The 16217-nt window shown below is 50.1% G+C and overlaps 1 protein-coding gene across 5 annotated transcripts in view; it reads left to right on the top strand.

Annotated features, from left to right (window-relative positions):
* The window catches only part of ELMO3 (engulfment and cell motility 3), a 450596-nt gene that overhangs the window by 310889 nt on the left and 123490 nt on the right, over positions 1-16217 (top strand). For all 5 annotated transcript variants that reach the window (XM_088448606.1, XM_088448605.1, XM_088448607.1 and 2 more), the window contains exon 15: positions 9157-9293. In XM_088448606.1, the coding sequence (XP_088304732.1) occupies positions 9157-9293 (137 nt within the window). The remainder of the gene's footprint in view (positions 1-9156; positions 9294-16217) is intronic.

Here is a 16217-nt window from a genome sequence, read left to right as displayed (position 1 = left end):
CGGGGGGTACTTAGGGTTAGACACCCCCCTGGGAGGGTTAGGGTTAGGCTAGGGGAAGGGGGGGTTAGTGTTAGGCACCCCCTGGGGGAGGTAAGTGTTAGGCACCCCCGGGGGGGACTTAGGTTTAGGCTGCGGGAAGGGGGGGTTAGTGTTAGGCACTTAGGGGGGGTTAGGGTTAGGGGGGTTAGGATTAGTAAATACTTACCTTTTTAGCTGTTGGGATCTGCACTGCTGTCGGTCTTTCAGCGTCAGAACTTGAACCGGCGGTATTTCATACGGATCCCCCCGCAGCCTGTGTGAGCATAGGCAGGATCACTATACTGCATACACACTTATATTTGGTGAATACTGTTGCATGCCTAGTAGTTGCATATTGCTCAGTGCCAGAGTATCAAACAAACTTCTGCACCTATTCTGCACTCTTACAAGTCCTGTGCAGCAGGTTTACATCAGGCTGGACTATGTGCTAGATGTTGTACTACACCAGGTCAATCAGCCCCCCAGCCCCTGCCCAGGAGCCACCTTGGGCTTCTTTTTCTCAGGTGCTGGTCACTATTGCAGACCCCAAGGCAGTCCCAGCAGTAATTCCCCCTACACCAGGTACAGGCAATACAGGTACCTCCTATGCCCCCTCCGTGGGTAGATACATTATCCTCCTCAGTACAGAGTCTGGCTATTACCGCTACTGTTTTTCAAACTATGTTGCAAGGTGAGAAGCCCCTACCTAGTAAATCTTCCAAGCGTCCTGTGTTATCCTCACAGTCTACGCAACTCTCCGATACTGATGTCTCATCTGACGGGGAGATGACGCTGACCTTTCTAACGCTGAGTCTCCCACAGGGGAGGAAGAGTTTCAGTCAAAACTTGATATACCTGCCCTAGTGCGTGCTGTTAAAACTGTTCTTCAATAGATGATGATGTGCCCGCTCCTAAATCTAAGCACCCACTATTTAAATGACAAACAGTGGCTTTGGTAGAGTTTATTCTCTCTGATCAGCTAGCTGAACACCTGGTGGCAGCTTGGCAGACACCTGGATAGATATTTAAGCCCCTAAAGCGCCTGACCAAATATTACCCTCCTGATGACTGGTTGGGCAACCCCCTGGGAGATCCCAGAGTAGGAGGCCGACTTCTTCGGTTTGCCCAATTCTGGCATCAGACCACCACAGACGCCTGGGTACAAGAAGTGGTCTCTAACGGGTACACCCTCTCATTTCTAAGACAGCCTTAGCCACCAATTTTTCTACATGGGTCCCCCAACAGACCCGCACAAGGCCCTGCTCATCCAGTACACCATTCAGTCCTTACTACAAGCGGGGGTAATAGTTCCAGTCCCGCTCTCTCACCGGGGGAATGGTTATTATTCCACCCTGTTTCTGGTTCAGAAACAAACTCTAAACCTATCGACCTGTGTCTCCGGAGCTGCACCTTTGTGTTCAAAATACTCATCCTTGTGTACCGTATCCCTGTGCTTCAGTGCAAGTCCTGTTGTGTACTCAGTCCCTGTCTCTCAACTCAGCCCTTGTGCTACTCCCAGTGTTCCCTGTGCAGTTGTTTTCAGTATATTATTCCTAGTCTTCCATCTCTCCCAGGTACCTGTCCAGAGGGCCACGACCTGCTCACTTGGTGCAGCGAAAACCATATCCCAAGGGTCACTGGAGAAAACTACCAAGTGGGTTAGACTCCACGCCTCTGGGCAGGTCTCGCCAAACCTGAGTTTGACCACAATTGGAGGACTTAGTCTGTCACCCCGTCATATTCATGCCACTATCTTAAAACCCCCCGGTTTTTAACCTCATCCGAGGTAGTTCCTGTGCCAGTTGTGACACAACCTATTCTCAACTCAAGTCCCTGAACAAGTTTATCAAGGTGCCCAGGTTTTGCATGGAAACTCTGCGTTCTGTTGTTCTAGCTATGGAGCCTGGGGACTTTATGGTTTCTCTGGATATTCAGGATGCTTACCTTCATGTCTCTCTATAACACCCTCTCATCAGAGATATCTCCGGTTTGCTGTCCTACAGCAACATTTTCAATTTCAAGCTCTACCCTTTGGACTGGCTACTGCTCCACGGGTCTTTACCAAAATTATGGACATCATGGCAGCCCACCTGCATTGTCAGGGAGTCGGGCTACTACCATACCTGGATGACCTTCTGCTCTTAGCACGCTATCCAGAGATTCTTCAAAGTCATCTGCAGATAACCATTGCTCTATTACAGAGGCACGGCTGGTTGATCAACTGGATGAAGTCCTCCCTGAACCCTTCACAAAGGATGGTTCATCTGGGGGCTCTGCTCGATTCTCAAGCCCAGAGAATCTTCCTGACGATGCATATTCCTATGCAGTCATCAAGTGTAGGTTCCTACAGCAATGCAGATTTTGGGATCCATGGTTTCCATGGTGGAATATGCTCAGTTCCACTCCAGACCCCTACAATGCCTGATCCTCTGCAGGTGGAACGGGTTGCCTCAGTGGATCAGATCCCAGACAATGATTCTCTGTCCAGAGGTTCGTCTGTCCTTCTCCTGGTGGTTACCGACGTCCTACCTGACCAAGGGTCACCCCTTTTTGATCCTGGACTGCTTACTTTTTACAACAGACACAAGTCTCCAAGGATGGTGCGCAGTGACACTCCTTCCAGGACCATTGGACATCAGTACAGTCATCTCTGCCAATGTATTGGAACTCCAAGCCATCTATAGAGCCCTCATTCTGGCTCAAGACATTCTTCAGGGCAAGCCTGTACAAGTGCAGTCTGACAACACCATATCAGTGGCTTACATCAATCACCAGGGAGGCACTCGAAGTCGGTCGGCAATGACAGAAGCGTCCCGCATTCTCAATGGGCCGAAGGTCACATCCCGGTCATCTCCACGGTGTTCATTCCAGAATTGGGAAGCGGACTTCCTCAGCAATCACAATGTGTTTGCAGGGGAATGGTCTCTCCATCCAGAAGTCTTTCAACTGCTAGTGGACAGGTGGGGCCTACCAGAGGTGGACCTCATGGCCTCCTGACACAAACGCAAGCTGCTGGTGTATGGGTCTAGAACAAGGGAGCCTGGTCAGTGAAGTGGCCCTTTCATTTGGTGCATTTCTTCCCTCCAGCCTCCCTTCTTTCTTGAGTCCTTCGGAAGTTCAAGCAAGATGGTGGCACAGTCCTGCTGGTGGCACCACCTTGGTCCAGACTGCATTGCTACTCCAATCTTCACAGCATCTCCATACAGGCCCTGTTTCTACTTCCTCAACGGCCGGACCTGTTGACTCGGGGTCCCTGCCTTCAGCCGGACATGGGTCGTCTGTCTTTGACGGCGTGGGCTCTTGAGACTTCCCTCCTAAGGTCCAAAGGATTTTCTCGCTCTGTGGTCCAGACTATGCTCAGAGCACATAAGCCGTCTTCTGCTCGAATCTGTCACAGAGTATTGCATACATGCTTCCAATGGTGTGCCACCAGAAGTTATGACCCTCAGGAATTTAGGGTTTCTCAAGTCCTAGCCTTCCTTCAAGCTGGATTGGACCTTGGACTTCGCCTTAGCTCATTGAAAGTACATGTCTCTGCTCTATCCATTTTGTTTCAGCGCAGTATTGCTTCTCTACCAGATGTCCACACCTTCTTTCGGGGTGTGCTCGATATACAACCTCCTTTTGTCCCGCCAGTGGCTCCGTGGGATTTGTCAGTGGTTCTCCAGGCCCTTCAGAACCCTGCATTTGAACCTCTGGGATCTGTGGAACTCAAGTGGCTCACAGTGAAGAGTCTTTTTCTTCTAGCTATAGCTTCCGCCCGTAGGTAGGGTATCCGACTTGGGAGCGCTTTCCTGTTGCTCCCCATTTCTAATTTTTCATCAGGACAGGGCTGTTCTTCGGACTCGTCCTGGTTTTCTTCCCAAAGTTGTTTCTAGTTTCCATATTAATGAGGAAATTGTAGTCCCCACCTTTCAGTCACCAGACCTCTCGGCAAGTGAGGCCTCATTGGATGTGGTCCAGGCCCTCATGATCTACGTGGACCATACCAATTCTCTTTGGAAAATGTTTGTTCTCTATGGATTCCACAAGAAGGGCTGGCCAGCCAACAAACAGACTCTGACCAGATGGATTCGTATGGCTATCTCACAGGCCTACACACAGGCGGACCTTCCTGTAGCGGCTTCTGTCACTGCTCATTCCACTTGCTCTGTCGGTCCCTCGTGAGCAGCCCGCCGTGGCGCCTCCACTGAGTAACTTTGTTATGCGGCCACTGGTCTTTTGTCCTTACCTTTCTGAGGTTCTATGCCTTTGATACCTTTGCCTCTTAAGATGCTTCCTTTGGACGCCGGATTCTCTTCTCAGCTCAGGAGCGTCCCCACCCTTGAATACTGCTTTGGAAAATCCCCAAGGTAGCCCTGTGGAAGAAAATGAGAGATGTGGTAAATCTTACCATTGTTAACTCTTTCTTCAAAGTTCATAGGGTCCACAGGGCGACCGCCCTGACGCACCTGGCTGCTATGGGTTATGTTTCTGGTCACTGGTTTTCTGTCTCTTTGATGTGAGAGTGTGATTCTTCTGTGTACCAGTCTTCCTTCTCTCCTATCCTCCTCCTGCCTTGGGCATGTTAACAAACTGATTTGCCTCAGGCTAGGGGGCGGGGTATAGGGGGAATGACCGGAGCATTCTGGGAACTCAAAATCTTAACTGTTTGGTGTCCGGTCCTTAACCACCACCTACACCCCAAGGCATCCCTGTGGACCCTATGAACTTCGAAGAAAGAGAGTTAACAAAGGTAAGTTTTACCATAAAGTAGTTTTGTAGCTTTTTCACAGGTTTTTGGCAAACTGCCAATTTCCACTGGAGCCAGCCCCCGAACCTGTGTAATTTAAGAGTGTCCCTCTTTTTAGAATTTGTGTGACAGTGTGTGGCCCTTACAAAGTTCAAACCTAGGCAATAAAACCTATTCCTGGTCAAAACACACCATAATGCCAAATTTGGTATAGCCAAGTCCAAAACTCTGGTCATGCATAAAGGACAGACACGCTTTCTCGCTTATTATATAGATTATACCCGGACATGGATTTGGTTGTTTTACCTTAATAAACCACTTATGAGACTATGGGGTCTATTTACTAAGAAGTGTTAGGAGACAGAGTGAAAAGTGATAAGATACCAGCCAATCCGCTCCCAACTGTCATTTTTCAAACACAGCCTGTGAGATGACAGTTCGGAGCTGATTGGCTGGCACCTTATCACTTTTCACTCTGTCTCCTAACACTGCTTAGTAAATAGACCCCTATTTCTGTGATATCAAAGCCTGTGTGATATGGGTAATAAATATTGTAATACTTACAGTTCAACACTAGAAGTATTCCTATGTAATTACCATTGATGTGAAACACAGATAGAAAAGGATGCAGGAGCACTATTCTATCCTGCAAACTGCAGATGAGAGGCTCGGGACATACACCACTAATCTGCTCTCAGCCAATAACTGCTCGCGACATACACCTCTAATCTGCTCTCAGCCAATAACTGCTCGCGACATACACCTCTAATCTGCTCTCAGCCAATAACTGCTCGCGACATACACCTCTAATCTGCTCTCAGCCAATAACTGCTCGGGACATACACCACTAATCTGCTCTCAGCCAATAACTGCTCGCGACATACACCTCTAATCTGCTCTCAGCCAATAACTGCTCGGGACATACACCTCTAATCTGCTCTCAGCCAATAACTGCTCGGGACATACACCTCTAATCTGCTCTCAGCCAATAACTGCTCGCGACATACACCTCTAATCTGCTCTCAGCCAATAACTGCTCGCGACATACACCTATAATCGGCTCTCAGCCAATAACTGCTCGGGACATACACCTCTAATCTGCTCTCAGCCAATAACTGCTCGGGACATACACCTCTAATCTGCTCTCAGCCAATAACTGCTCGGGACATACACCACTAATCTGCTCTCAGCCAATAACTGCTCGGGAAATACACCTCTAATCTGCTCTCAACCAATAACTCCTCTGGACATACACCTCTAATCTGCTCTCAGCCAATAACTGCTCTGGACATACACCTCTAATCTGCTCTCAGCCAATAACTGCTCGGGACATACACCTCTAATCTGCTCTCAGCCAATAACTGCTCGGGACATACACCTCTAATTTGCTCTCAACCAATAACTGCTTGGGACATACAACACTAATCTGCTCTCAGCCAATAACTGCTCTGGACATACACCACTAATCTGCTCTCAGCCAATAACTGCTCGGGACATACACCTCTAATCTGCTCTCAGCCAATAACTGCTCGGGACATACACCCCTAATCTGCTCTCAGCCAATAACTGCTCGGGACATACACCTCTAATCTGCTCTCAGCCAATAACTGCTCGGGACATACACCTCTAATCTGCTCTCAGCCAATAACTGCTCGGGACATACACCTCTAATCTGCTCTCAGCCAATAACTGCTCGGGACATACACCTCTAATCTGCTCTCAGCCAATATCTGCTCTGGACATACACCTCTAATCGGCTCTCAGCCAATAACTGCTCTGGACATACACCTCTAATCGGCTCTCAGCCAATAACTGCTCGGGACATACACCTCTAATCTGCTCTCAGCCAATAACTGCTCGGGACAAACACCTCTAATCTGCTCTTAGCCAATAACTGCTCGGGACAAACACCTCTAATCTGCTCTCAGCCAATAACTGCTCGCGACATACACCTCTAATCTGCTCTCAGCCAATAACTGCTCGGGACAAACACCTCTAATCTGCTCTCAGCCAATAATTGCTCGGGACATACACCCCTAATCTGCTCTCAGCCAATAACTGCTCGGGACAAACACCTCTAATCTGCTCTCAGCCAATAACTGCTTGGGACATACACCCCTAATATGCTCTCAGCCAATAACTGCTCGGGACAAACACCTCTAATCTGCTCTCAGCCAATAACTGCTCGGGACATACACCTCTAATCTGCTCTCAGCCAATAACTGCTCGGGACATACACCCCTAATCTGCTCTCAGCCAATAACTGCTCGGGACATACACCCCTAATATGCTCTCAGCCAATAACTGCTCGGGACATACACCACTAATCTGCTCTCAGCCAATAACTGCTCGGGACATACACCCCTAATCTGCTCTCAGCCAATAACTGCTCGGGACATACACCCCTAATCTGCTCTTAGCCAATAACTGCTCTGGACATACACCTCTAATCTGCTCTCAGCCAATAACTGTTCGGGACATACACCTCTAATCTGCTCTCAGCCAATAACTGCTCGGGACATACACCTCTAATCTGCTCTCAGCCAATAACTGCTCGGGACATACACCCCTAATATGCTCTCAGCCAATAACTGCTCGGGACATACACCTCTAATCTGCTCTCAGCCAATAACTGCTCGGGACATACACCTCTAATCTGCTCTCAGCCAATAACTGCTCGGGACATACACCACTAATCTGCTCTCAGCCAATAACTGCTCGGGACATACACCTCTAATCTGCTCTCAGCCAATAACTGCTCTGGACATACACCTCTAATCTGCTCTCAGCCAATAATTGCTCGGGACATACACCTCTAATCTGCTCTCAGCCAATAACTGCTCGGGACATACACCACTAATCTGCTCTCAGCCAATAACTGCTCGGGACATACACCACTAATCTGCTCTCAGCCAATAACTGCTCGGGACATACACCACTAATCTGCTCTCAGCCAATAACTGCTCGGGACATACACCACTAATCTGCTCTCAGCCAATAACTGCTCGGGACATACACCACTAATCTGCTCTCAGCCAATAACTGCTCGGGACATACACCACTAATCTGCTCTCAGCCAATAACTGCTCGGGACATACACCCCTAATCTGCTCTCAGCCAATAACTGCTCGGGATATACACCCCTAATCTGCTCTCAGCCAATAACTGCTCTGGACATACACCTCTAATCTGCTCTCAGCCAATAACTGCTCGGGACATACACCTCCAATCTGCTCTCAGCCAATAACTGCTCGGTACATACACCCCTAATATGCTCTCAGCCAATAACTGCTCGGGACACACACCACTAATCTGCTCTCAGCCAATAACTGCTCGGGACATACACCCCTAATATGCTCTCAGCCAATAACTGCTCGGGACACACACCTCTAATCTGCTCTCAGCCAATAACTGCTCGGGACATACACCCCTAATATGCTCTCAGCCAATAACTGCTCGGGACACACACCACTAATCTGCTCTCAGCCAATAACTGCTCGGGACATACACCCCTAATATGCTCTCAGCCAATAACTGCTCGGGACACACACCACTAATCTGCTCTCAGCCAATAACTGCTCGGGTCATACACCTCTAATCTTCTCTCAGCCAATAACTGCTCGGGACATACACCACTAATCTCTTTTCAGCCAATAGCTGGAGCTAATCAGTGCTAGTTAACATCAGCTTTACCTGATTTCCTGTCACCTGCATCTAATAACTTGTTAATTATGTAGCGATTTCTATTTGAAAGCCTCTAGGTCAGTGGTTCCCAAACTGTGCACCGTGGCACCCTGGGGTGCATTGGGACACTTGCAGGGGTGCCTCAGTTTGGTAGTCCAGCATCAAATCAAATTATTTATGGTCAATGTAATGTAAGTATGTGGACAAACAGAAGTGCAAACCTGTCCACCAGCACATAACTGAACCTAAGGATGACAGGGAAGCACAATTTACTAAAAAATTTTCTGAGATCTCAATAACAAACTTTTGGCTTAGGGGTGCCGTGAAGACAATGCTGATACTCTAGGGCGCCGTGATTCAAAAAACTTTGGGAACCACTGCTCTAGGTTCTTATTGATCAAGAGTAATGAGTATTTATCCGTTAGGAGCTGCTAATGATATATCACTGCTATTATTGTATTCCGATGAAATGAATTAGCATAGGTTTTAGAATGTGTATTATTAATGTTTATGTGTATCAGCTAATTACCAAATTTATGTTTGTATCAATAAAATGCTAACTGCTAGCGCTCCTGCTTCCTTTTCTCTTTAGTTCTGTAGAGGGTCTGGAGCAGCATTTATTTACACTATATCCCCAACAGTGGTATCAGCAACTCTAGTGTTTGAGGGTCTTAGAATTTCTCCATCCAGGCTGACTTCTCAATGTTCATATGATATTTCAGCCTCCGAGACAGGGCAGGGCTTCCTGACGCTGTTCTATGCTCAAGACCATTTCCTGCAGGAACTATTCTGTGTCTGCATCCAGGTTCTTAATAAGACATGGAAGGAGATGAGAGCCACACAGGAGGACTTTGACAAGGTGGGGTACTTCTAAAATCAATTGCTGGATAAAGATACAGGGATGGTGTTGTCTACTCAATCCAAATTAATCAAATCATATATTTGTATGATTATTATTATTTCCACATATCTTAGATGTAAAATTGTCATAATAAAAAAAATCAAATTTTTGCTTTGGCACCGAAATGTTAAAATAATCCGACATAGAGCAAATATGCAGCTATACTTCCTGGGCTGATCTCTTCCCTGCACTGTAATTTGTGCTGACCTCCTTCCTGTGCTGACCTCCTCCCTGTGCTGACCTCCTCCCTGTGCTGACCTCCTTCCTGTGCTGACCTCTTTCCTGTGCTGACCTCCTTCCTGTGCTAATCTCTTCCCTGTGCTGACCTCCTTCCTGTGCTAATCTCTTCCCTGTGCTGACCTCCTTCCTGTGCTGACCTCCTCCCTGTGCTGACCTCCTCCCTGAGCTAATCTCTTCCCTGTGCTAATCTCTTCCCTGTGCTGACCTCCTTCCTGTGCTGACCTCCTCCCTGTGCTGACCTCCTCCCTGTGCTGACCTCCTTCCTGTGCTGACCTCTTTCCTGTGCTGACCTCCTTCCTGTGCTAATCTCTTCCCTGTGCTGACCTCCTTCCTGTGCTAATCTCTTCCCTGTGCTGACCTCCTTCCTGTGCTGACCTCCTCCCTGTGCTGACCTCCTCCCTGAGCTAATCTCTTCCCTGTGCTGACCTCCTTCCTGTGCTAATCTCTTCCCTGTGCTGACCTCCTTCCTGTGCTAATCTCTTCCCTGTGCTGACCTCCTCCCTGAGCTAATCTCTTCCCTGTGCTGACCTCCTTCCTGTGCTAATCTCTTCCCTGTGCTGACCTCCTTCCTGTGCTAATGTCTTCCCTGTGCTAATCTCTTCCCTGTGCTAATCTCTTCCCTGTGCTGACCACCTTCCTGTGCTGACCTCCTTCCTGTGCTGACCTCCTTACTGTGCTGACCTCCTCCCTGTGCTGACCTCCTCCCTGTGCTGACCTCCTTCCTGTGCTAATCTCTTCCCTGTGCTGACCTCCATCCTGTGCTAATCTCTTCCCTGTGCTGACCTCCTTCCTGTGCTAATGTCTTCCCTGTGCTAATCTCTTCCCTGTTCTAATCTCTTCCCTGTGCTGACCTCCTTCCTGTGCTGACCTCCTCCCTGTGCTGACATCCTCCCTGTGCTGACCTCCTTCCTGTGCTAATCTCTTCCCTGTGCTGACCTCCTTCCTGTGCTAATCTCTTCCCTGTTCTGACCTCCTTCCTGTGCTAATCTCTTCCCTGTGCTGACCTCCTTCCTGTGCTAATCTCTTCCCTGTGCTGACCTCCTTCCTGAGCTAATCTCTTCCCTGTGCTGACCTCCTTCCTGAGCTAATCTCTTCCCTGTGCTGACCTCCTTCCTGTGCTAATCTCTTCCCTGTGCTGACCTCCTTCCTGTGCTAATCTATTCCCTGTGCTGACCTCCTTCCTGTGCTAATCTATTCCCTGTGCTGACCTCCTTCCTGTGCTAATCTCTTTCCTGTGCTGACCTCCTTCCTGTGCTAATCTCTTCCCTGTGCTGACCTCCTTCCTGTGCTAATCTCTTCCCTGTGCTGACCTCCTTCCTGTGCTAATCTCTTCCCTGTGCTGACCTCCTTCCTGTGCTAATCTCTTCCCTGTGCTGACCTCCTTCCTGTGCTAATCTCTTCCCTGTGCTGACCTCTTTCCTGTGCTAATCTCTTCCCTGTGCTGACCTCCTTCCTGTGCTAATCTCTTCCCTGTGCTGACCTCCTTCCTGTGCTAATCTCTTTCCTGTGCTGACCTCCTTCCTGTGCTAATCTCTTTCCTGTGCTGACCTCCTTCCTGTGCTAATCTCTTCCCTGTGCTGACCTCCTTCCTGAGCTAATCTCTTCCCTGTGCTGACCTCCTTCCTGAGCTAATCTCTTCCCTGTGCTGACCTCCTTCCTGTGCTAATCTCTTCCCTGTGCTGACCTCCTTCCTGAGCTAATCTCTTCCCTGTGCTGACCTCCTTCCTGTGCTGACCTCCTTCCTGTGCTCATCTCTTCCCTGTGCTGACCTCCTTCCTGTGCTCATCTCTTCCCTGTGCTGACCTCTTTCCTGTGCTAATCTCTTCCCTGTGCTGACCTCCTTCCTGTGCTAATCTCTTCCCTGTGCTGACCTCCTTCCTGAGCTAATCTCTTCCCTGTGCTGACCTCCTTCCTGTGCTAATCTATTCCCTGTGCTGACCTCCTTCCTGTGCTAATCTATTCCCTGTGCTGACCTCCTTCCTGTGCTAATCTCTTTCCTGTGCTGACCTCCTTCCTGTGCTAATCTCTTCCCTGTGCTGACCTCCTTCCTGTGCTAATCTCTTCCCTGTGCTGACCTCCTTCCTGTGCTAATCTCTTCCCTGTGCTGACCTCCTTCCTGTGCTAATCTCTTCCCTGTGCTGACCTCCTTCCTGTGCTAATCTCTTCCCTGTGCTGACCTCCTTCCTGTGCTAATCTCTTCCCTGTGCTGACCTCCTTCCTGTGCTAATCTCTTCCCTGTGCTGACCTCCTTCCTGTGCTAATCTCTTCCCTGTGCTGACCTCCTTCCTGTGCTAATCTCTTCCCTGTGCTGACCTCCTTCCTGTGCTAATCTCTTCCCTGTGCTGACCTCCTTCCTGTGCTAATCTCTTCCCTGTGCTGACCTCCTTCCTGTGCTAATCTCTTCCCTGTGCTGACCTCCTTCCTGAGCTAATCTCTTCCCTGTGCTGACCTCCTTCCTGTGCTAATCTCTTCCCTGTGCTGACCTCCTTCATGTGCTAATCTCTTCCCTGTGCTGACCTCCTTCCTGTGCTAATCTCTTCCCTGTGCTGACCTCCTTCCTGTGCTAATCTCTTCCCTGTGCTGACCTCTTTCCTGTGCTAATCTCTTCCCTGTGCTGACCTCCTTCCTGTGCTAATCTCTTCCCTGTGCTGACCTCCTTCCTGTGCTAATCTCTTTCCTGTGCTGACCTCCTTCCTGTGCTAATCTCTTTCCTGTGCTGACCTCCTTCCTGTGCTAATCTCTTCCCTGTGCTGACCTCCTTCCTGAGCTAATCTCTTCCCTGTGCTGACCTCCTTCCTGAGCTAATCTCTTCCCTGTGCTGACCTCCTTCCTGTGCTAATCTCTTCCCTGTGCTGACCTCCTTCCTGAGCTAATCTCTTCCCTGTGCTGACCTCCTTCCTGTGCTGACCTCCTTCCTGTGCTGACCTCCTTCCTGTGCTCATCTCTTCCCTGTGCTGACCTCCTTCCTGTGCTCATCTCTTCCCTGTGCTGACCTCTTTCCTGTGCTAATCTCTTCCCTGTGCTGACCTCCTTCCTGTGCTAATCTCTTCCCTGTGCTGACCTCCTTCCTGAGCTAATCTCTTCCCTGTGCTGACCTCCTTCCTGTGCTAATCTATTCCCTGTGCTGACCTCCTTCCTGTGCTAATCTATTCCCTGTGCTGACCTCCTTCCTGTGCTAATCTCTTTCCTGTGCTGACCTCCTTCCTGTGCTAATCTCTTCCCTGTGCTGACCTCCTTCCTGTGCTAATCTCTTCCCTGTGCTGACCTCCTTCCTGTGCTAATCTCTTCCCTGTGCTGACCTCCTTCCTGTGCTAATCTCTTCCCTGTGCTGACCTCCTTCCTGTGCTAATCTCTTCCCTGTGCTGACCTCCTTCCTGTGCTAATCTCTTCCCTGTGCTGACCTCCTTCCTGTGCTAATCTCTTCCCTGTGCTGACCTCCTTCCTGTGCTAATCTCTTCCCTGTGCTGACCTCCTTCCTGTGCTAATCTCTTCCCTGTGCTGACCTCCTTCCTGTGCTAATCTCTTCCCTGTGCTGACCTCCTTCCTGTGCTAATCTCTTCCCTGTGCTGACCTCCTTCCTGAGCTAATCTCTTCCCTGTGCTGACCTCCTTCCTGTGCTAATCTCTTCCCTGTGCTGACCTCCTTCCTGTGCTGACCTCCTCCCTGTGCTGACCTCCTCCCTGAGCTAATCTCTTCCCTGTGCTGACCTCCTTCCTGTGCTAATCTCTTCCCTGTGCTGACCTCCTTCCTGTGCTAATCTCTTCCCTGTGCTGACCTCCTCCCTGAGCTAATCTCTTCCCTGTGCTGACCTCCGTCCTGTGCTAATCTCTTCCCTGTGCTGACCTCTTTCCTGTGCTAATCTCTTCCCTGTGCTGACCTCCTTCCTGTGCTAATCTCTTCCCTGTGCTGACCTCCTTCCTGTGCTAATCTCTTTCCTGTGCTGACCTCCTTCCTGTGCTAATCTCTTTCCTGTGCTGACCTCCTTCCTGTGCTAATCTCTTCCCTGTGCTGACCTCCTTCCTGAGCTAATCTCTTCCTTGTGCTGACCTCCTTCCTGAGCTAATCTCTTCCCTGTGCTGACCTCCTTCCTGTGCTAATCTCTTCCCTGTGCTAATCTCTTCCCTGTGCTGACCTCCTTCCTGTGCTGACCTCCTCCCTGTGCTGACCTCCTCCCTGTGCTGACCTCCTTCCTGTGCTAATCTCTTCCCTGTGCTGACCTCCTCCCTGAGCTAATCTCTTCCCTGTGCTGACCTCCTTCCTGTGCTAATCTCTTCCCTGTGCTGACCTCCTTCCTGTGCTAATGTCTTCCCTGTGCTAATCTCTTCCCTGTGCTAATCTCTTCCCTGTGCTGACCTCCTTCCTGTGCTGACCTCCTTCCTGTGCTGACCTCCTTCCTGTGCTGACCTCCTCCCTGTGCTGACCTCCTCCCTGTGCTGACCTCCTTCCTGTGCTAATCTCTTCCCTGTGCTGACCTCCATCCTGTGCTAATCTCTTCCCTGTGCTGACCTCCTTCCTGTGCTAATGTCTTCCCTGTGCTAATCTCTTCCCTGTGCTAATCTCTTCCCTGTGCTGACCTCCTTCCTGTGCTGACCTCCTTCCTGTGCTGACCTCCTCCCTGTGCTGACCTCCTCCCTGTGCTGACCTCCTTCCTGTGCTAATCTCTTCCCTGTGCTGACCTCCTTCCTGTGCTAATCTCTTCCCTGTTCTGACCTCCTTCCTGTGCTAATCTCTTCCCTGTGCTGACCTCCTTCCTGTGCTAATCTCTTCCCTGTGCTGACCTCCTTCCTGAGCTAATCTCTTCCCTGTGCTGACCTCCTTCCTGAGCTAATCTCTTCCCTGTGCTGACCTCCTTCCTGTGCTAATCTATTCCCTGTGCTGACCTCCTTCCTGTGCTAATCTATTCCCTGTGCTGACCTCCTTCCTGTGCTAATCTCTTTCCTGTGCTGACCTCCTTCCTGTGCTAATCTCTTCCCTGTGCTGACCTCCTTCCTGTGCTAATCTCTTCCCTGTGCTGACCTCCTTCATGTGCTAATCTCTTCCCTGTGCTGACCTCCTTCCTGTGCTAATCTCTTCCCTGTGCTGACCTCCTTCCTGTGCTAATCTCTTCCCTGTGCTGACCTCTTTCCTGTGCTAATCTCTTCCCTGTGCTGACCTCCTTCCTGTGCTAATCTCTTCCCTGTGCTGACCTCCTTCCTGTGCTAATCTCTTTCCTGTGCTGACCTCCTTCCTGTGCTAATCTCTTTCCTGTGCTGACCTCCTTCCTGTGCTAATCTCTTCCCTGTGCTGACCTCCTTCCTGAGCTAATCTCTTCCTTGTGCTGACCTCCTTCCTGAGCTAATCTCTTCCCTGTGCTGACCTCCTTCCTGTGCTAATCTCTTCCCTGTGCTGACCTCCTTCCTGAGCTAATCTCTTCCCTGTGCTGACCTCCTTCCTGTGCTAATCTCTTCCCTGTGCTGACCTCCTTCCTGTGCTAATCTCTTCCCTGTGCTGACCTCCTTCCTGTGCTAATCTCTTCCCTGTGCTGACCTCCTTCCTGTGCTAATCTCTTCCCTGTGCTGACCTCCTTCCTGTGCTAATCTCTTCCCTGTGCTGACCTCCTTCCTGTGCTAATCTCTTCCCTGTGCTGACCTCCTTCCTGTGCTAATCTCTTCCCTGTGCTGACCTCCTTCCTGAGCTAATCTCTTCCCTGTGCTGACCTCCTTCCTGTGCTAATCTCTTCCCTGTGCTGACCTCCTTCCTGTGCTGACCTCCTCCCTGTGCTGACCTCCTCCCTGAGCTAATCTCTTCCCTGTGCTGACCTCCTTCCTGTGCTAATCTCTTCCCTGTGCTGACCTCCTTCCTGTGCTAATCTCTTCCCTGTGCTGACCTCCTCCCTGAGCTAATCTCTTCCCTGTGCTGACCTCCTTCCTGTGCTAATCTCTTCCCTGTGCTGACCTCCTTCCTGTGCTAATGTCTTCCCTGTGCTAATCTCTTCCCTGTGCTAATCTCTTCCCTGTGCTGACCTCCTTCCTGTGCTGACCTCCTTCCTGTGCTGACCTCCTTCCTGTGCTGACCTCCTCCCTGTGCTGACCTCCTCCCTGTGCTGACCTCCTTCCTGTGCTAATCTCTTCCCTGTGCTGACCTCCATCCTGTGCTAATCTCTTCCCTGTGCTGACCTCCTTCCTGTGCTAATGTCTTCCCTGTGCTAATCTCTTCCCTGTGCTAATCTCTTCCCTGTGCTGACCTCCTTCCTGTGCTGACCTCCTCCCTGTGCTGACCTCCTCCCTGTGCTGACCTCCTTCCTGTGCTAATCTCTTCCCTGTGCTGACCTCCTCCCTGAGCTAATCTCTTCCCTGTGCTGACCTCCTTCCTGTGCTAATCTCTTCCCTGTGCTGACCTCCTTCCTGTGCTAATGTCTTCCCTGTGCTAATCTCTTCCCTGTGCTAATCTCTTCCCTGTGCTGACCTCCTTCCTGTGCTGACCTCCTTCCTGTGCTGACCTCCTTCCTGTGCTGACCTCCTCCCTGTGCTGACCTCCTCCCTGTGCTGACCTCCTTCCTGTGCTAATCTCTTCCCTGTGCTGACCTCCATCCTGTGCTAATCTCTTCCCTGTGCTGACCTCCTTCCTGTGCTAATGTCTTCCCTGTGCTAATCTCTTCCCTGT

Source organism: Taudactylus pleione, unplaced genomic scaffold, assembly GCF_031769625.1.
Source record: "Taudactylus pleione unplaced genomic scaffold, aTauple2 ptg000461l, whole genome shotgun sequence".
Taxonomy (NCBI): Eukaryota; Metazoa; Chordata; class Amphibia; order Anura; family Myobatrachidae; genus Taudactylus; species Taudactylus pleione.
Note: the sequence above shows the minus strand (reverse complement) of the source record. Positions and strands in the feature narration are given on the sequence as shown.